Source organism: Oryzias latipes, chromosome 21 (assembly GCF_053564925.1).
Source record: "Oryzias latipes strain Hd-rR chromosome 21, Olatipes_Hd-rR_3.1".
Classification (NCBI taxonomy): domain Eukaryota; kingdom Metazoa; phylum Chordata; class Actinopteri; order Beloniformes; family Adrianichthyidae; genus Oryzias; species Oryzias latipes.
The window spans coordinates 1,646,889-1,669,571 of NC_136257.1; the positions used below are offsets into that span (position 1 = coordinate 1,646,889).

The following is a 22,683-nucleotide window of genomic DNA, read 5'->3' on the forward strand; positions in this document are numbered from 1 at the left end:
CAACAATTAGCACGTTTCAGTGTGCGTGCGCGTGGATTGGAGTGGAGGCGGTTGTGTGTGTGCGTGCGCGCGTGTGTGTGTATCGGGGGGAGGGGGGGTTGTCTCCTCCTCCTCTGTCAGAACATCCTCGCGCATCACATGAGATCAAGCGGCCGGGGAGCGGCGCCGCGCGCCTTCACGTCCAAACCGAAGTGGTGAGGAACTCCAGAAAGTGCGGAGGGTGGCTCTGTCTGCGCGTGAGAGTCCCGGAGGAGCGCGCTCTTCTGGATCTGGGATTTACGCAAGTTTCTCCAGGAGCCCGAACCTAGGAGCCAATGAGGTCTGGGTGGACTTCCTAACGAATCAGGAGATCATGGAAGATGGCCCCCGGTGTAAAAGACGCAAACAAGCAAACCCCCGCAAGAAAAACGGTAAGAGACTAGAGCGTGTCAGGGTCCCAACAACTCCAACAAACTCCCGCCGCGCACCCCAAAGTTGCTACACCAAACTCCTGGTTGTGAGGCTGTGGCGGAATGGAGAGGGGGGGGGGGGGGGTCCGAGGGCATGCGGGTCTGCGGTCTGTCACAGAGCAGAGGCGGACCCCCGCGCAGTGGGTCCGCGAAGGCGCAGAGGGGGTGCGCGTCCTGCTGTTGGTTGGTGCTGCGCGGGGTTCAGGGAAGGCAGGATGGAAGGGTCTCTGGAGCCCACGGGCCTCCTGCCCGCGCGCTCCAAAGGCGCATTCCCGCGTTTAAAAGGCAGCATCAGAATAAAACGGAGTTCCAGCTTCACCTCTGTGGTTCATAACGGCTCACATGTGCGCTTTTTGGTCCATCTGGGTCTGAAGAATCACGAAAAGATGAGAAAATTCCAGAAAACCTTCATGTTGGTAAATTCAGAAATCAGCAGCATTTTTAATAAAGAGACAGGAAATCTTTTTTATGGTCTAAAATACATATTAAAGTGTTTTATTAAAATAGGTTGACTTACAAGTCTACTAAATGTGATTATAAAGTAAATCGTGAAGACTTGAAAGTTCTTCTTAATCATAAAATCATTTTAGAAAGTCGTGATTTCTTCATGGTTTCAGTCATGAATCTATTTAAAGCTCAGATTCCCATTGAGTTCACTGACAGATTCTCTGTGGACGTTTTCCTCTGGGTTAGGGTTGGCAGAACCAGAAGGGACAGGATGGGATTCTGGATCCGGGATTGGAATCCAATCAGGAGAATGTCTGATCAATCAATGCATCAGTTAAACAATCCATCATGGTACTACAGCCAACTCCTAACCTAAAAATAAAGACCAATTCCTTTATTATCAGTGCAAATACAACAAATTAGTAAAACTAAGATTACAAGAAGTGCCCTTTAAATGTCACTTAAAAAAACAATACTTTTTAATGTTATATTGCTTATATCATGCTATTCTTAAGCCTTTTATCGTAAGCAATATCCATGTTTATGGTAATATATTACCTTTGGCACACTAAAGAATGATTTTGTTGAATTATCAGATATTTTCTACCCAGAAACTCGAACTCTGAGGCTCCGCCTTTCGCTCCTTGTGGGTGTCGCCCATTTCATGACGTCATCCTAGAGTCCAGGCTTCACATCCAAACTTTTACAAAGATGGATGTGCAGATATGACTCCGCTCAGCATCTGGCGTGACTCATGTGGTGCATCTCCGTGACCTGGAGTCGATCCGGCTGTGGAACGGTGGTCCGCTCCTCTCCACGACTGGGTGAAGATGCTGCGTGTTGGCAGGAACGGGGACAAGCTACACGCCGATCCAGAGGTCAAAACGCTTCTAATGTTTTAGTGACTGGCTCCAGGTCGGTCACACGCAGCGCTTGGCCGTCCTGCGTGTCGGTCGAGCCATGTACTTAGCGGCGAGTTTAATGATTGTCTGTCGCCGCCTTTTTTTGATGGCCTGTGACCTTCCTTTGTGATTGACCGGTCCATTGGGATCAACATACTGTGCCCCCCTGTCCCAATGTAGCCTGACTTGCAGTGTTACACGGTTGGAGGTTTCCATGAAACCAATAAATAAAATAAAACGTCCAAATCCTCATCCATCACTTTCTTAGATTCAGACCTATACCCTGATCTTAAGTAGGCAACAACACAACTGATCTGATGTCTGAATAAGGCCAACTGGTCCTTATAAGGTCACCGATGAAGCAGAAAATAGTCTCTTTAGGGACACAAACACATCCAGAGCATAGAAACTCCTCTGGTGAGGGAAAAACAGAAGCTGCAAACGTTTTCACCATCAGACCCTGGAAACGTCCAGCCTGCAGCATCCCTGATGCAAAGAGATGGGGGAGGAGGGGAAAAGGTGCTGCAGAGTTAGGAAGGAACACAGGCAGGAAGAAGACAGTGGAGGTGGGGGCAGAAACCTTTTCAATGTCCACCTTCTTAGCTCAACTCTGAACGCTTGTTTCACATCAATCAATCACCGATTTTCACCGATTTTCACTTTGCAGCTTTGAGTCTGTTGTTCTGAATGCTCCTTGGTCGTCTGACGGCTTCGTGTTGCTGCTCAGCTGCAAGTTAGAATTTGAAATGCATTATGGGTAATGAATTCCTGATTTTACTTTTAAGAAAAGCTGAAGTCCACCCCCCCCCCCCTCACCCCCCACCCACAACAGGATTTAGGCAGATTCACTCTGGAAGGATAGAATGGAGATGTGCAGACGCAGAATGCTGCACACAACAGGAAGCCCCTACACACACACACACACCCCAACGTGCACACTAACAAAACACACACACACACCAACATGCACACTAACAAAACACACACACACACCAACATGCACACTAACAAAACACACACACACACCAACATGCACACTAACAAAACACACACACACACCAACATGCACACTAACAAAACACACACACACACCAACATGCACACTAACAAAACACACACACACACCAACATGCACACTAACAAAACACACACACACACCAACATGCACACTAACAAAACACACACACACACCAACATGCACACTAACAAAACACACACACACACCAACGTGCTCATTAACAAAATATACACACACACACCAACATGCACACTAACAAAGCACACACCCCAACGTGCACACTAACAAAATACACAAACACACACCAACGTGCACACTAAAAAAATACACAAACACACACCAACGTGCACACTAAAAAAATACACACACACACACCAACATGCACACTAACAAAACACACACACACACCAACATGCACACTAACAAAATACACACATACACACACCAACGTGCACACTAACAAAACACACACACACACACCAACGTGCACACTAACAAAACACACACACACACCAACGTGCACACTAACAAAATACACTCACATACACACCAACGTGCACACAAACAAAACACACACATACACACCAACGTGCACACAAACAAAACACACACACACACACCAACGTGCACACTAACAAAACACACACACACACACCAACGTGCACACTAACAAAATACACTCACATACACACCAACGTGCACACAAACAAAACACACACACACCAACGTGCACACTAACAGAACACACACACACCAAAGTGCTCACTAACAAAATACACACACACACACACCAACGTGCACACTAACAAAATACACTCACATACACACCAACGTGCACACAAACAAAACACACACACACCAACGTGCACACTAACAAAACACACACACACACACCAACGTGCACACTAACAAAATACACTCTCACACACACCAACGTGCACACTAACAAAATACACACTCACACACAGCAACGTGCACACTAACAAAACACACACACACACACACCAACGTGCACACTAACAAAACACACACACACACACCAACGTGCACACTAACAAAATACACTCACATACACACCAACGTGCACACAAACAAAACACACACACACCAACGTGCACACTAACAGAACACACACACACCAAAGTGCTCACTAACAAAATACACACACACACACACCAACGTGCACACTAACAAAATACACTCACATACACACCAACGTGCACACAAACAAAACACACACACACCAACGTGCACACTAACAGAACACACACACACCAAAGTGCTCACTAACAAAATACACACACACACACACCAACGTGCACACTAAAGGCCTGTTCACACCGGGACGAATTTCGCCGGCGATTTTCGCCGACGTTTAACGCCTCGTGACCAAACAAAGGGCACCAATGTGAGTGTGCACACAGACGCGAAAAAACGCCACGCGTCAAAGCATCAAAAAAAAAAACCGCCTCGGGTTCGTTTTTTTGGTTTGACGCGCCGCGTCGAAATCTATACGACCAATGAGAACGGCGCTTTTGCACACGTGTCTGGAGCTTCTGAAGTTACAGTAAAACACAACTTGGGGGCGCTCAAACACAAAACTGCCTTGCTGAGCACACATACCAGCGAAGAAGATAGACGCCAAGTAGCGTCTACACTGCCGCGAAGAAATAATGACGGACATTCTAAAATATCCCTGAACCAAGCAGCAGTTGGAGCTACTGATGCTTGAAATATTCATGTTTTCTTTGTTTGATTCTGACAAGTGCGTAAATACTTGCTCTCTTTTTCTGAGTGAAAAACGACTTTAAGAAGCGTAAAGTTGCGCAGCGCCACCTTGTGTACAGGAGTATTTCTGTTTACATTAAGCGCCATCTAATGTCAGGGAATGAAATTGCATGTTCGCTCGGCTCATCGTCAGCGAAAATCGCCTGGGTGTGAACACAAAAGACGTGGCGAAAAACGCTGGCGAATATTCGTCCCGGTGTGTACGGGCCTTAACAAAACATGCACACACACACCAACGTGCACACTAACAAAATACACACACACACACACCAACGTGCACACTAACAAAACACACACACACACACCAACGTGCACACTAACAAAACACACACACACACACCAACGTGCACACTAACAGAACACACACACACCAAAGTGCTCACTAACAAAATACACACACACACACACCAACGTGCACACTAACAAAATACACTCACATACACACCAACGTGCACACAAACAAAACACACACACACCAACGTGCACACTAACAAAACACACACACACACACCAACGTGCACACTAACAAAATACACTCTCACACACACCAACGTGCACACTAACAAAATACACACTCACACACACCAACGTGCACACTAACAAAACACACACACACACACACCAACGTGCACACTAACAAAACACACACACACACACCAACGTGCACACTAACAAAATACACTCACATACACACCAACGTGCACACAAACAAAACACACACACACCAACGTGCACACTAACAGAACACACACACACCAAAGTGCTCACTAACAAAATACACACACACACACACCAACGTGCACACTAACAAAATACACTCACATACACACCAACGTGCACACAAACAAAACACACACACACCAACGTGCACACTAACAGAACACACACACACCAAAGTGCTCACTAACAAAATACACACACACACACACCAACGTGCACACTAAAGGCCTGTTCACACCGGGACGAATTTCGCCGGCGATTTTCGCCGACGTTTAACGCCTCGTGACCAAACAAAGGGCACCAATGTGAGTGTGCACACAGACGCGAAAAAACGCCACGCGTCAAAGCATCAAAAAAAAAAACCGCCTCGGGTTCGTTTTTTTGGTTTGACGCGCCGCGTCGAAATCTATACGACCAATGAGAACGGCGCTTTTGCACACGTGTCTGGAGCTTCTGAAGTTACAGTAAAACACAACTTGGGGGCGCTCAAACACAAAACTGCCTTGCTGAGCACACATACCAGCGAAGAAGATAGACGCCAAGTAGCGTCTACACTGCCGCGAAGAAATAATGACGGACATTCTAAAATATCCCTGAACCAAGCAGCAGTTGGAGCTACTGATGCTTGAAATATTCATGTTTTCTTTGTTTGATTCTGACAAGTGCGTAAATACTTGCTCTCTTTTTCTGAGTGAAAAACGACTTTAAGAAGCGTAAAGTTGCGCAGCGCCACCTTGTGTACAGGAGTATTTCTGTTTACATTAAGCGCCATCTAATGTCAGGGAATGAAATTGCATGTTCGCTCGGCTCATCGTCAGCGAAAATCGCCTGGGTGTGAACACAAAAGACGTGGCGAAAAACGCTGGCGAATATTCGTCCCGGTGTGTACGGGCCTTAACAAAACATGCACACACACACCAACGTGCACACTAACAAAATACACACACACACACACCAACGTGCACACTAACAAAACACACACACACACACCAACGTGCACACTAACAAAACACACACACACACACCAACGTGCACACTAACAAAACACACACACACACACCAACGTGCACACTAACAAAATACACTCACATACACACCAACGTGCACACAAACAAAACACACACACCACAAAACACACACACACCAATGTGCACACTAACAGAACACACACACACCAACGTGCACACTAACAAAGCACACACACCAACGTGCACACTAACAAAATACACACACCAACGTGCACACTAACAAAACACACACACACACAACCCAACGTGCACACTAACAAAATACAAACACACACCAACGTGCACACTAACAAAATACACTCTCACACACACACACCCCAACTTGCACACTAACAAAATACACACACACACACCAACGTGCACACTAACAAAATACACACACACACACACCAACGTGCACACTATCAAAACACACACACACACACACCCCAACGTGCACACTAACAAAATACACACACACACCAACGTGCACACTAACAAAATACACTCTCACACACACACACACACCAACGTGCACACTAACAAAATACACACACACACCCCAACGTGCACCCTTACAAAATACACACACACACACCAACGTGCACACTAACAAAACACATTCTCACACACCAACGTGCACACTAACAAAACACACACACACACACCAACGTGCACACTAACAAAACACACTCTCACACACCAACGTGCACACTAACAAAACACACACACACACACCAACATGCACACTAACAAAACACACTTACACACACACACAGCCAGCACACACAAAACAAATGTGTGCCCTCCCAACACAAACATGCAAACAGTGTCTTTGCAGGGCAAAGTTAACCCCCAACACGTTTGTGTTTCTTTTTTGTGTTATTGACAAAACTGGTACCCAGAGAGCCGTGGCATGAAGACAGAGCAGCAGCTCATTTCCTGGATTCTGACACTCGTTTACATTTTGTTTTTTTGGATCACAAACTGGGCTTTAGGGATGCCACCTGTCTTTTGTCAATGTGTTTTTCTGTTGTTACATTTTTAGCTTGTTTTCTTTTGTAAATGTCAGTTTGTTTAATATTTTATTCACCAAACATGTTTTCGTGACAAAAATCTTACATTACGTTTGTGCTGTAATTTCCGGCCTATGAGTCACACATGAGGATAAGTTTCAGGAGCCAAAAACTGTATAATAACACAGCCAGCAAGGCAGTGGGCCAGTGTGCGTGGTGGCCGTGTCCGTGTGTGTCCACGTTAGCTTAAGTGGGCCCTCAGCGGTCGAGCTCGCTACGCTAGCCCGCTGTCCACCGGGCCACCATGGAAACTGTGGATTAAACCATTCGGGGCCCACATTTTCTGCCCACTTTTAAACTACATGGGGCCCACTTGGCCTGGCTTGGGAAAGAAAAGAAAACATATAAAAGTCACTCTGCAGTATAAGTCGCGCTTTTGGGAGAAAAAGTGCGACGCTTCTGAACAACTGTGCCAAGCTCACCGTAATGCTTCTGTCATCAAATTTGGGTCCGCTGTCTCTTTTTCGATGAGTGTCAAATCGATCCTCAATGTTTGTCAAAAACAACGTGTTCATGAGCTTGATGTGTGTGGGAGGAGCTTCCATCCAGTTTTTAGCCTCATCACTACATGGAAGCATTGACTGTATGTCAATGGAAGACAGGTTAGTTTACTTTGAAGAGTTCAGCAAAAACACCGCTAATCAAGTCTTCCTGTCTGGGTTCATAAAATCATTCGGGGGTTTTTTTGTGTGCAGAAGATGTGTCTGAATGGCGTCCGCCTTCAGCGGCATTTCTGTCTCTGGAACCAGGTGTGATGACTTGCTGTCCCACATTAGTCAGAGGAGGAAAACATTAAAACACGAACAGAAATGTCTCTTTGCAAATAAGAAAACTATCGTAAAGTTTGGGAGGAGAATGATCAGATTCCATTTTTATTTTCTTCAGCTACGTTGCCGCCACTAGCGGGTGATACGCTCAGCTACAGCGCCCTCTAATGGTTGTTAGAGGCAAATAAACAAATATATGACCCTATTTATGTTTGAAAAACATCACAAATAAGTCACTCTGGAGTATAAGACACACCCCTGGCCAATCTATGAAAAAACCATGACTTATACTCTGGAGAATATGGTAATTATAATGAATCCACGCTTGTGCTCATGCACAGACATACAGGCACGTGGACACAGATACACACTCAGTAAAACCAAAAAAATACAACAAAGAATTTTAAAATTTCAGTTCAGGAGTTCAGGTAAAAACTATCCACTCGTGTTTCAACCTCCACCAAATCCTGGTGGAGGTTGAAACGCATTGAGGAGCAGGAGGTATTACACCATTATTACACCATTATTACACCATTATTACACCATTCATACACTTTAATTCATACGCTTTAATAGAATTTACATTCAAATGGACGTGAATTATACGTTCATTCATCTTCTAACCCGTTTTGTCCCTTTCGGGGTCACGGGGCTGCTGGAGCCTATCCCGGCCCCTCGTGGGTGAAGGTGGGGGACACCCTGGACGGGTCACCTAGGGACAATGCACACCTGCACACCTAGGTGTCCCTAGGTGTGCACACCTGCACACATAGGGACAATGTAGAGGAACCAATGAACCTATTGGGCAGGTTTTTGGACGGTGGGAGGAAGCTGGAGAAAACCCACGCATGTTCAGGGAGAACATGCTAACTTCTCACAGAAAGGCCCCCCATTGGTGTTCTGGTTCTGGTTCAAGTCCCCCAGTTGGGACTGGAACCAGGGGCCTTCTTGCTGTGAGGCAAGAGCGCTAACCACTGCACCAACGTGCAGCCAACCAGTCATTCAGACTGGCTGTGAACTGCCCGTTTGAAACCCCGCCCACCCAGGGCGGCTATGAATAACGCCGCACTCACAGAGAGGTCAGAAGGTCGTTCACAGCTGTGAATTGGCGTTTGTCCTGCAGGGTGAGGGTTCCATGAGACTCCTCATGGACGTTTGGCTGTGGAGGATTTTCTGAGGACATTCAGTCAGGCCTGTTCGGATCCGTAGCTGTAAAGTTACAAGATGAGCAGGAGGACAGTGTATCGCTCCATCTGAGCTCTGCTCTGCCTTAAAGAACAGCAGAAAGCTGCTGCCGGGCCGGGGGCGGGGGCGGCCCCCAGGCCTTCATGTTGTGTGTTTGTGTGTGAGGTCAGGCCAAAGCTCAGCGTCTCTAGCTGTGATGGTTTTTTCAGACACACCTGTCGTTCCTGTTCCAATATTCCAGGTTGTTATGAGCGGGGCTCAGAATAATCCCGGTGTTTAGTCTGCTCTTCTCTGTACTGCTGCCCCCCCCCCCCTCACCAGAGTGCTTTGTTTGATTGGCCAAGCTCCTACAGCAAGGTCACGCATGGAACAATTGATTATGGCTGTAATAAGGCAGCATGACATTTGTGGATCCAGAGTGAACACACCTTCCCGTGACCCAGCAGCACTTCTGTGGGATCACCAGATCCCGCTGGGTTCAGAGGGATTATCCCGGGTCGGTCTGCTCTGATGGGTTTGCAGCAGCTTCGTTTTCACTGCTAACAGGAAAGAATTTGGCTCAAACTTTAAACCTGCGGTTCATCATAAACATTGAGGTGAATTCCCTGATTTTAAAATCAAAAATCCTGTATGATCCTTTAAAACCAGTGAAGACATTTAAAATCCATTTTTAAAGAAAAAGAGGAAACAAAAATGTATTTGGAAAATATTTATGAGAAAAAGTGTTGATAGGTCAGAAAAGTGACAGACGTTTCCAGGCCTCCATCCCAGTAATGAGAGGATCGGAATACTGACCCACCCTGCCCACAGTCATGTTGGTGTGTGGAGGGGGGGTGCTTATGGTCGCCATAGGGAGGACCCCCTGATGATCAGGAATGCCAGGACCCTCTGCTGGGGGGCAGGTGTCTTTGTGAAAATGTCAGAGCTAACAGAGCCTCTGAGCCAATAGGCTGGCAGAGAACATGACTCCCTGTTCCTCCCTAACCCTCCACCCTCACCCCACGCTCACCCCACCCACGCCCTCCTACTCACCCCCCCCCCACTCTCACCCCACCCTCACGCCACCTTCACCCCACCCTGACACTCACCCCCACCCTCAACCTTACATTCACCAGAATGCCGTTCTCCCATCTGCATTCTAGCTGAGCCCCCCCCCCCCCCCCCCCCCCCCCCCCCACACACACACAGACAAAAACACCCACACATAGACAGAACACACTGAAACAGACGTTACAAATAAATGCAGTAATTTCTGAGTGAACAGTTTGTGTTTCACCCTAAAATTCTGTGAGTCAACCTCTGAGCAGAAGATTGCAGGTCCGATTCCCGCCTATGTGTTGAAGTGTCCTTGGGAAAGACACTGAACCTCACCGATTGGCAGCGACCATGACTGTAAAGCGCTATAGAAGTATCTGACATTTACCATAGATATTTACTGAGGATGCAGGTTCAATGAAACTAAGTTGCTAATTTGTGAAAGTTATTTTTTATCAGTGAAAACATTTTAAAGACAATATTGTAGTTTATTTTTACCAAAATGTGGTTAATCCTGAAATCAGGGTTCGATTTCCAGGGGGCACAATGAGCTTTATTCACTGTTCTTGGACAAGACCCTCACTCTACTGTCTAATTATGTAGCCACAAGGCCCCCCCCCCCCCCCCCCCGTCCCCCCTTATTCTCCTGAAAAAAAGAGGATTATCAGATCCAGAATGTTTGTTCTGACCAATGGAATGAAGTAGTAACAGCTGTTTATTTCTCTAAAGAGGTCATTGGGACTTTGGCTTCTTGGAGCCAGCAGGGACTTCCTGTTTGGAACAGCAAGGGGGGGAGTAACCCAGTCCAGTTCTCATATACAGTCAATGATTACTTAAAGGGCCCATACCATAACATTTCTAGTAAACAATATCTATGTATATGATAAATATACCTTTAGCACCAGAAAGAACACTTGTTTTAACCTCAGCAGATGTAGGCTGCATATTGCGCAGATAAAAGAAAAGCCTTTTTGCCGAACAGCGCCAGCTCCACAGAGAAAGTGGGCGTGTCTGTTAGCCTGGGGGCGGTGCTGGCATGGCAGACTCTTCCCGGAAGGGGCAGTTCCTCACTGGTCTATGTCAGCTCATAAGGCCCCGCTCGTTTTCCTGGTTTGGGAGGGGCTGGTGCTCAGAGCGCAGGCTTGTAGAGGAATATTTAGAGATGTGAATGGATCAAAACACTGTGATCAATGAAACCCTTCAAAAGCTCAAAAAATTCATTTTTGCGTGACCCTTAAGTCGTGTAGCTGTAATAATTTCACTGCATGGAGCCATAAAAACAGCAATAGATATACCCACCGGGCACTTTATTAGGTCCACTTTGCTAGAACCGGGTTGGACCCTGGATCTTTCAGAACCGCCTTAATCCTTGGTGGCAACAGTTCAACAAGGTTCTGGAAACATTCCTCAGACTTTGGTCTATGTTGACATGACAGCATCAGTTGCTGCAGATTTGTCTGCTGAACATCCATGATGCTGGTCTCCCGTTCCACCACATCCCAAAGGTTCTCTACTGGGTTCCGGTGACTGTGGAGAACGTTTGAGTCCAGAGAACTCATGGTCATGTTTCTAGAAACCAGTCTGAGATGATTCCAGCTTGAGACATGGCCCTGAATGGCTCTAACTTTGCTTGTAATGAGTTTTCACTAATCAGTCCTTGAAAATCTTTTCTGAAATTCAACTGCGCAAAAAATGTTGGAGACCAGAATCTGCATCTGTGACAGGAAACCCGAACATTACTGGAACGAAGAAAACATAACAAAACCTCAACATTCTAGTGCAGTTCAGTCCAAATCATTGCAAAAGGGTCTTAGCTGTATTGGAATAATAGTCTAAGGAATTACTGGAGGGAATCCCTGGATTAAGGATGCTAAAGGTGACAGTGGTGAGACTCATTCTAAATGGAAGTCTAGGAAGTAACCTCTGCATAAGAATGAACTCCTGCCATGATTTGTGATAATGCACTCTGTGCCACTTGCATTGGTGTTCTAGGATTCCCACTGGGGCCAGAACTTTCCACATTGTTTTTTTCCCTAAAGATTTTAAACTTTTATTTCCAGAAGACCTAACTTTGTAGCCCCTTACAGCACAATGGGTTTAGGTTTCTCTTGGAAGAGTTTGTAGGTGGAAGGAGGGAGCAACCGGTGGAGACTGTTCCTAAAGGGAAGCCCAGCCTCAACAAGCCCCTTCGGCAGGACGTATGCATTCATGGATCCTCCAACAGGACTATCCCGCTCTGTAATCGATTCCTTTGCAGTGAAGAGAGGAGTCTGAGCTTTAGAAAGGAGAGTCTGGTGAAGAGCCAAAGTGTCTCTTTTCTCTCAGGAGGGTAGAGGATCTTTTGGAGCGCAGTGAGGAAGGCTTGTTGGTGTGTTAGTCCTGTTTCTGTCCTGCTGGTTTATTGTTTAGCGTCAGTTGGCTGTGTGTTGTGGTCAGGTTTGGGTTTGTGGAAGGGGTCGATGTGACTCGCAAGTGAACATCTGCCTTTGTTCACACATGGGTGGAGCGGTGTGGATGTGGCAGAGAACCGGGAGGAAGCAGGTCAATCAATTCTTCACTGGGTTTAACTCCCAGATCTTGTCTGATGGGAATCAAACATGTGGGTTGAAGCCATCTTCATGTGCTGAATGCATATCTATTGTACAGCTGTACATGCTGCCTGCATGAGTCACGTGCCTGTGATCCTGCAGCACCAAAACACTCATGAAGCACCTTCAGATCACATCTTTTAGGTATAAACTGCCGTGTCGTCCTGACAGACCAGGAGCTGTGGAGTTTTGTTATTCATGTCAAAGTACCAGTTCACAATTATACACCTTTGCATGTCTGCCAGTCATGTTTTTTAACATTCTTCTGATGATGGAGGACATATGTAAAGAAAATTCATCTCAAATAGCATTTCTGAGTATTTCTTCATTGAAGTTATTCAGATTACGGAGCACCATTGAAAAAAGATGGTATTTGTGACGTCGAGGTGCTGCGTGAGCCTCAAGCTCCCTGCTGGTTGCTCTGCGCCAACGGTCCCGCCCACAAGTCAGAGGTGAATTTGGAATGAACTACTGCCGCTCTACAGAAACTATGTTCTAGAGAAAGCAACACTGTTTTTTTGATTTGGTCTAAAAGCAGCATGATTATATTTAAAGGGCCTATATCTGCTATTCGTAAGCCTTTCAGAGGAAACTGCAGCCATATATTTCATCATATATAACCTTTGTATATAACCATTTTTTAAATAAAATAGTTATTTTCTCAGCTCATTTTTCTACCTGGAAGTAAGACAACTCGATCACTGAGGCTCCGCCTTTCGCTCCTTGTGGTTGCCGCCCTTTTCTTGACATCATCATCATCCTAGTTTCCCATTGGTTTTTTTTGTTTTGTTTCTCCCACAAAACAAACAACATCCGAACTTTTGCAAAGATGGACGCTCATATTGCGGTTGTGAAAGGAAAGCGTCTAGCCGATCACCTATAAATATCTTGGGCTGTGGCTGGACAACAAGCTGGACTGGACGAGCAACACGGGGCAGCTGTACAAGAAGGCCCAGAGCAGGATGTACTTCTTGAGGAGGTTAAGATCCTTCAACATCTGCAAGAAGCTCCTGGGGATCTTCTACCAGTCTGTGGTCGCCAGCGCTCTAACGTACGCTGTGGTGTACTGGGGGGGGCACCTCAAAGACAGACTTCTCCAGGCTGGAGAAGCTGATCAGGCGGGCTGGCTCTGTGGTTGGCACAAGGCTGGACCCTCTGGCTACTGTGGCAGAGAGAAGGACACTCAAAAAACTAACGGGTATCCTGGACAATGCCAGCCACCCTCGTCACACGACCATCAGCAGCCAGAGAAGCACCTTCAGCAAGAGGCTGCTCCTCCCAAGGTGCAGGACTAATAGACTGAGGAACTCCTTTGTCCCCCGGGCCATCAAACTCTTTAACCACCACTCAGGAGGGGGGCAGAAGAGAAAGGGCCTGAATGACTTTTTGTTTTTTTACATTTTTGCAGAACTGTAAACTGTTTTTTCTGTTTTTACTTTTCTGATTACTGAACTGCTTTTTCCTACATGTATGTCTAATAGTCCTGTATGCGATGGAGATGTCAATTTCCATGCGGGAACCTCCCAAAGGGAGAAATAAAGTTGTCTATCCTATCCTATCCTAGCTCCACGGACAACGTGGGCGTGTCTCTTATCCTGGGGGCGGGGCTAGCAGCGCAGACTGTTGCCTCATGTTCATACGTGTGAACATGGTGACCCCATCGTTCTCGGGGCCCTGAAGGGGCCGGAGCTCAGAGCGCAGGGTTTTAGAGGAATATTCAGAGACAAAATGTGCACAAAGTAATATTTTCAGGATAACTTTGCAAATACGTTTAGTTTTACGTTGAACATGTCTGGTGTGAATACGATTTGTCTTTGTGTTAAATACGACTTTTCTTTGTCTTGAATACAACATTTCCGGTCAAAAATGAGTCACGGGGTCACAGGAAATACATCCAGTCCAGAAACAGATTGTTCACATTTGTTCATGTGTCTTGAAGTTTATTTATTATTAATCTAAAATGAATGGAACTTTTTAGAATGTTATTGATCCCATAACTGGTAAATGATCCTGTTATTATATCTCTGTTGAAAATGGAATTATCATCTCTTTTAGTGATGATCATGGACGTTTTAACAAAAGCGACGCCTGCTGCTCTTTTTCGTCTGGGTCTGGTCCATTGCTCATTCGATCAGCCGCTCTCACCTGGCATCAGAAAATGCAGCAGCACATCGCTGTTATACTCCCTATTTTTATTTGATTGAACAGAGCTATGGATGATTTCCCTAACGGGGGATCAATCATATTCTCAAAAAGTTTAATTCTGTTAATAGTTTAATGATTGAGGCTCAAAGCGCATCCTCCCTCAGTTGAATGGATGTTTCGGGAATCGATGCACACGCCTGTGACCCCGTGACGTTTTTTTGAGAGTTTGTTGTCTGGGGAAAATTTGCATTCAAAACACAGAAAAATCATATTGAAAACCGACACGAAAACTAACTTTTGTATTCATATTTTTTATTCTAAGTTGTACATAAAATGTTACATTGTGCACAAAGTTTTAATTTGTGCACAATTTTGTATTTATGAGTACGTTTCTTATTGACCTTATCTTACCTCATAGCTTTGGGGTTGTTTTTTGTAAGAAACGAACATTTTAATAAACTTAAAAGCTGATTTTGCATGATATAGGCCCTTAAGGTCATGAAAAGCCAGACCCACTTTTTCTTAAAAATAAAATCATGTGTATTTTACCGCAAACCAGTTGGACCACAGAATCTAATTCTGATATTTCTCTGTTCCACTGATGGGTTCTTACTGGAAACGGTTTGACAACAGATGATCAGAGTGGGATTTTGATGTGTGCTTTAGAAACACCAGTGCTAAAATCTCGTAGAATAAACTTGCTTTGTGGAATGAACTGAAGGCTCAGCAAAAAAAACTAAAGTGAAATTGAAACACTTGTTCTCGTTTCTGTGAAGTGTGATCTCTGCTTTAGCGGGTGTTTCTACTGACCGTGTCAACTTTTTTGTCTTGTTTTATTTGCGGTGATGTTTTACGCATTATACAATTTCCCGCCAGAACTCTGTTAGAAATGCTGCATAATGAACACACTGGAAAGATGTGCATGCTTTAACCCTTGTTCTATCTTAGATGACCCCCCCTTCCATTGAGGTGTTCTCCCTACCATGACAAAGGTGGATAAAGGTGGAAAGATTTATACAAGTAATCCATGGACACCAGTGAAGATCACAAATCATTGAAGAAAAAAGGTTCAGAGCACTGTCTAGTGGGTCTAGATGACCCCACTCCCAATGGTAAAGTGCCTAGGATAGAACAAGGGTTAACACTTCACTCCACCCGCCTCAAAAGGACACCTCAGCGTTCACTTCCAGTTGAAACACAGGAAGTGAGTTCCAAGTTTCCAAATGTCAAAATCAACTTTCCCCACTCTTTGAAAATAATAGATTTTTGCAAATTTACATTGACCTTTATTCCTTGCAACAATACCACAGCGAGTAATGATCAGCTGTTGGCATCCCAGAGCCCTTCACTGTTATTGTGCCCCATTGACCTGCAGTGCACCTCTGACCTCAACGCTAAGTTCAAAGAGGTGAAGGGAAAGAAGACAAGGCTGTGAAAGTTTGGAGAGAAGGACCTCCCAGCTTATCTGAGACCGATGGTCTTTTTGAAATAACATTGGTGTGAATTGTTCTTCTATATCTTGAACTTTCCACTGCTATCAACCCACATGTGATTCAGATGTTTAAGGAGAAGCGCTGCCCCATTTCTGGCAACACGTTGGCAAAAGCAGCCAAGTTCAGAATTGTTCATGATCTTTTTTAATGTTCCATTCATGATCAGGACACGTCATGTTCAGAGAACTACAACTGTTAGCAACATTCTTCCTGGCCTCCTGGGTAAATCTGTCACCTTAACCAGTTTGAGGAGTCCAGCTAAACGGCCCCCATTCTAGACGGTTAATGGGGGTCTTGATGGGGGCTGAATGCCACATGCAGCACAATCATTTGCAACTAAACTTAGAAGCAGAATGTAACAGAAAGGTACCTGCCCTCATTTTCATCAATTTGCTGCGATCCGTTTTGGCTGCTAACTATGGGTTAAATGGTAATCGATTCAAACGAGATCAGACAGTAACTACTATCAGATATTCATATTCATACATGCCACAGAAATTGTCAATGTAACCTAAATAGAGCTTCAGTGCAACCCTATCCAGGTCAGTCGAGATCAATCAATCAGCACAAAGGACAACATCCCCAGAACCATCAGGGTTTGAACCCCTGCTGGTACATCCATGAAGATAAATCCAGGGTTGGGGTCTGCCTGTAGCTGTTTGTTTGAACATGGGAGCTGCTCACCCCCTTTTTGTGCTCTAGTGCTGCATTCACACAAACTGGTGTCTGCCGCCTCTCTGTTGACGCACATCAAACTTACTGCTCGACGCCTTGACGCCCCGGCCGCGGAGCAACGGCCAACGTTTTCAGGACTTCATTCGTTGCCACGTCATGAACACATGAACGATGTTGAGCGAGTAACGAGAACGGATTTTTGTTTAAATTCAGGTGACGTGTAAACTGATCTGGAGGTTCTGTGGCTGTCATCCCACTACCTGCTGCAGAACCATGAGTCCAGAAACCCATCCTTCCTGCTGCAGAACCATGAGTCCAGAAACCCATCCTTCCTGCTGCAGAACCATGAGTCCAGAAACCCATCCTCCCTGCTGTAGAACCATGAGTCCAGAAACCCATCCTCCCTGCTGCAGAACCATGAGTCCAGAAACCCATCCTTCCTGCTGCAGAACCATGAGTCCAGAAACCCATCCTCCCTGCTGTAGAACCATGAGTCCAGAAACCCATCCTCCCTGCTGCAGAACCATGAGTCTAGAAACCCATCCTTCCTGCTGCAGAACCATGAGTCCAGAAACCCATCCTCCCTGCTGTAGAACCATGAGTCCAGAAACCCATCCTCCCTGCTGCAGAACCATGAGTCCAGAAACCCATCCTTCCTGCTGCAGAACCATGAGTCCAGAAACCCATCCTCCCTGCTGTAGAACCATGAGTCCAGAAACCCATCCTCCCTGCTGCAGAACCATGAGTCCAGAAACCCATCCTTCCTGCTGCAGAACCATGAGTCCAGAAACCCATCCTCCCTGCTGCAGAACCATGGGTCCAGAAACCCATCCTTCCTGCTGTAGAACCATGAGTCCAGAAACCCATCGTCCCTGCTGCAGAACCATGAGTCCAGAAACCCATCCTCCCTGCTGTAGAACCATGGGTCCAGAAACCCATCCTTCCTGCTGCAGAACCATGTGTCCAGAAACCCATCCTCCCTGCTGCAGAACCATGAGTCCAGAAACCCATCCTTCCTGCTGCAGAACCATGAGTCCAGAAACCCATCCTTCCTGCTGTAGAACCATGAGTCCAGAAACCCATCCTTCCTGCTGCAGAACCATGAGTCCAGAAACCCATCCTTCCTGCTGCAGAACCATGAGTCCAGAAACCCATCCTCCCTGCTGTAGAACCATGGGTCCAGAAACCCATCCTTCCTGCTGTAGAACCATGAGTCCAGAAACCCATCGTCCCTGCTGCAGAACCATGAGTCCAGAAACCCATCCTCCCTGCTGTAGAACCATGGGTCCAGAAACCCATCCTTCCTGCTGCAGAACCATGTGTCCAGAAACCCATCCTCCCTGCTGCAGAACCATGGGTCCAGAAACCCATCCTTCCTGCTGCAGAACCATGTGTCCAGAAACCCATCCTTCCTGCTGCAGAACCATGAGTCCAGAAACCCATCCTCCCTGCTGTAGAACCATGGGTCCAGAAACCCATCCTTCCTGCTGTAGAACCATGAGTCCAGAAACCCATCGTCCCTGCTGCAGAACCATGAGTCCAGAAACCCATCCTCCCTGCTGTAGAACCATGGGTCCAGAAACCCATCCTCCCTGCTGTAGAACCATGGGTCCAGAAACCCATCCTCCCTGCTGTAGAACCATGAGTCCAGAAACCCATCCTCCCTGCTGTAGAACCATGTGTCCAGAAACCCATCCTCCCTGCTGCAGAACCATGTGTCCAGAAACCCATCCTCCCTGCTGCAGAACCATGAGTCCAGAAACCCATCCTTCCTGCTGCAGAACCATGAGTCCAGAAACCCATCCTTCCTGCTGCAGAACCATGAGTCCAGAAACCCATCCTCCCTGCTGCAGAACCATGAGTCCAGAAACCCATCCTCCCTGCTGCAGAACCATGAGTCCAGAAACTCATCCTCCCTGCTGCAGAACCATGAGTCCAGAAACCCATCCTCCCTGCTGCAGAACCATGAGTCCAGAAACTCATCCTCCCTGCTGCAGAACCATGAGTCCAGAAACCCATCCTCCCTGCTGCAGAACCATGAGTCCAGAAACCCATCCTCCCTGCTGCAGAACCATGAGTCCAGAAACCCATCCTCCCTGCTGCAGAACCATCTGGACTGTTTTGTGTAATTGAGTATTTCAGTTTCCTCTCAGAAAGTACAAGACAAAGATGCAAAGTTGAATTATTTGTTTCATTTGAACCGATTCTGTGGATCACAGATATTCTTGTTCATAATAAATGCTTATAAGAAGATTGAGCTTAATGGTTCGTTCATTTCAATGGGTAATTACGTAAACAGCCAAAGGATGAGCCGTGGTGTTTTATTTTTCTTCTTTAGCTGTAGCCAGTAATTCTATTATCACAGATAGACAAGAGAATTAGCTTCAAATGCAAATGTTTTCTGCTAAAATACTTTCTGACGATGAATGTGATGTGTTGGCCTCACAGGAAACAGCACATCTGTCTGTCTTTGTTCAGCCTGCCAGACAAATGATGACTGGTACTGCTTATGGCAAACCCTGAGTGGAGAATGGTTTGTTCTCCTGACAGCCAGAACTGCAGCCCAACTTCAGTCCTTAAACTCTACATTTTGGGCAACATTTTCTGCAGCGTGGCTTTAATATGTAACCAAACTGCACCAGGAGTCGGATGTAGATGTGGTGCAGCCTCAGATTTAGTGTGAGCCCTGAAAGCTGAAATGAAGTAAATACAGCATGATATGGATCATTTCTCTTTGTCAAAAAGTCCCTTTAAATGAGCACTATGCACATTGTGTAGTTATGTCCCAAGCCCCTGTATAGCCATTTAATTGCACAACTAAGTGTCACTGTGCGATGACACAAGTTGTGTTTCATTAGTCTTCCTCGTCCCCCGCAGGTTTTCACACCGTTGCTGTCTGGTTTGACTGAGTCACTGTGAAGCCGCCTTTGATCGTTTGCTTACAGATACGTGCACTCGCTGGCACTAATTCATCTTCCTCTTCTTGTGCGTTTGTGGTGTAGCATGTCTGCCTGGTTTTGCAACAGCAGGTAAGATGCAGCACGGACCAAACCGTTGCCACCAGGTTCCTCTTTTGTTTGCTGACCCTGAGACTGACTTCTTTTAGCAGCAGTGTGCTGACACTTGCTAATGTGATGGTATCCACCTTCTCACCACACTTCCCTCTTTCTCTCCTCACATGCTGCACATCTGATGTGATCGTCTTCTGATCAAAAATGCAAGTGGGGGTCACGATGCCTCTGATGCTTTTGTCGGTGCTCAGAAGAGCCTTCATTTATCTTCTTCGGAAGCAACAACTTGTGTGAAGCTTTGGTCTTAGTCCCAACTGCCCTTACAGGTGGAGACGGGCTGTCTGCAGAGGAGAACCGGTCACACCTGTACGCGCCACACGGGTGGCCTGCAAGAAATACCAAAGTCGTAGAGAACCTGTAGAGAGAAAATGTCCATGCACATCGTTTCCTACATAAACGCTGCAGGCTACAGGTTATAGACGACCCTTACACAACATGTAAGGGTAAGTAAGGGGGAGGCAGGCGTGTCGTACGGATATTTCAGTTTTTCCACCAACCTCCAAATCCTGTGCACTGTGCAAGGGTCCCGTTAGTGCTGTTCATGTGACACGTGCGCGCTCCACGCTGCAGCCTGACTGTCCGAAATGAGGAAATTAGACAATCAGAGTGTAGTTTGTGTGAACATCCTACGGGCACTTAGGTATCCCGTGCACACCCCATGGGTGCAGCATCTGCACATGGTCAGTAAGGACCCGGTACTCGCACCTTACCAACGACTAGAGCAGGGGCGCCCAAATTCCAGGCCTCGAGGGCTGGCTTCCTGCTGGCTGTCCAGAAATCCTGCCTTACCTGCCGTTGATCACCTGATCAGGTGTGTTCAGCCAATGAGGAGCTTCAATGGCAGGCTGGTTGGAAAACATGTAGGACACCGGCCCTCCAGGCCTGGAATTGGACACCCGGCCTTAAGATTGTGCCCCTCCTGTCTACGACCCTTCACATGCTCGGACATCTCAAGAACCCACAGCACCTGTATGGGTCAACCCCCCATACCGGGGCATGCGAATAAGGCATAAACCCAACCTCCTTGACAGGTTGGCCTCTGGTCTAGGATTAAACCCCAAGGGGGGACATATCATGCCCCTCAGTGCCCATTTGTGATGCAGAGTGCCGTTGCAGAACGGGGGTGCTACTCTTGGGACAGAAAACAGATCACAGGAGGCAGATAGCCTGCTTCTGTTTGTCCATCCTGCTCTGTGCTGATGAAACATATCAGCGATTTGCTGAGGTCTTTTTTGGTGAAAAAGGATTTAGAAAAGCTACAGGTAAATGACAGTAGAGATATGACTGCCTTACTTTGAGATGAGAAAAGGATATCAGTTCTGAAGCTGGATTGGAGCGATCCATGTCTGTGTGCTGCAGTAAACTTGGTGTCTCTGATCACGTGTCACGGCCTGCACATGCAAGCACACGCACAAAAGTACCACAGGATTCCCATTTGCTGTTAAGAATAGGATTTTTGAAAACATTAAGATGTGGTTATATTCAGAGTGGAGATTTGTGGCTGAAACCATCTAAAACAGCTATATTTCAGTATGGCAGCATCGTCTGTCTCTGCAGCATGCCGGATCCTTCTGTCGGGCCTTTAGTAGAAGCTACGGTGCTCTGGTGTTGGAGTCCCAGTCCTCAACTCTGAGACTGGGTGCTTCAGAATCCAGACGACGTCGTTGCGTAACAAGCCGTCCGTCTCATGGAGCACAGAGATCATGAAAGCACTGATGAAGGGCTTCAGAATAAGAAGAAGCGGTTGTCTGATTCCGATCTTCTTTCGTCTGGAATATTTGCTCAATGAACAATTGGAAAGATTCTGCTCAGTTGTGAGAAAAACTAAAATCCTCACAGAACAGGCGTCAGCAGAAATCCCTTTAGCTGGAATTGTGGGATGTAATGCTGTTTTGTTTTTAAACTTATTGCTTCACTTTTAAAGTTTCAGCAACATTGAATGTAATTTTCAAATATGTGTCTTCCTTTTTGATCATTCCACAATAACTCATTCTTACTCTTTATTTTTTAAATACATTTTTAATGCTCAGTGGCATTCTGGTAGAGTGTTTGCCCTGAGATTGGAAGGTTGTGAGTTCAAATCTAGGGCAGTCATACCAAAGACTTCTGCCTCCCTGCTTGACACCCAGCATTAAGGGTTGGATTGGGGGGTTAAACCACCAAATGGTTCCCGAACGCGACTGTGTCTGCAGCTCACTGCTCCCCCAGGGGAGGGGTCAAATGCAGACACACCTAGGTGTGTGACAACTGACAGGACTTATCTGTAGAAGAAGAAAAGACGTGGCAATGTTTCATGAACTGCATAAACAGTTAAAAG

At 46.3% G+C, this 22,683-nt stretch overlaps 1 protein-coding gene across 3 annotated transcripts in view; it reads left to right on the forward strand.

Annotated features, from left to right (window-relative positions):
- Window positions 1-118: 118 nt before the first annotated feature.
- Window positions 119-22,683, forward strand: part of LOC101167278 (zinc finger E-box-binding homeobox 2) — a 52,914-nt gene continuing 30,349 nt past the window's right edge. For all 3 annotated transcript variants that reach the window (XM_078939050.1, XM_078939052.1, XM_078939051.1), the window contains exon 1: window positions 119-410. In XM_078939050.1, coding sequence (XP_078795176.1) covers window positions 353-410 — 58 coding nt within the window. In that variant the 5' untranslated portion in view covers window positions 119-352. The remainder of the gene's footprint in view (window positions 411-22,683) is intronic.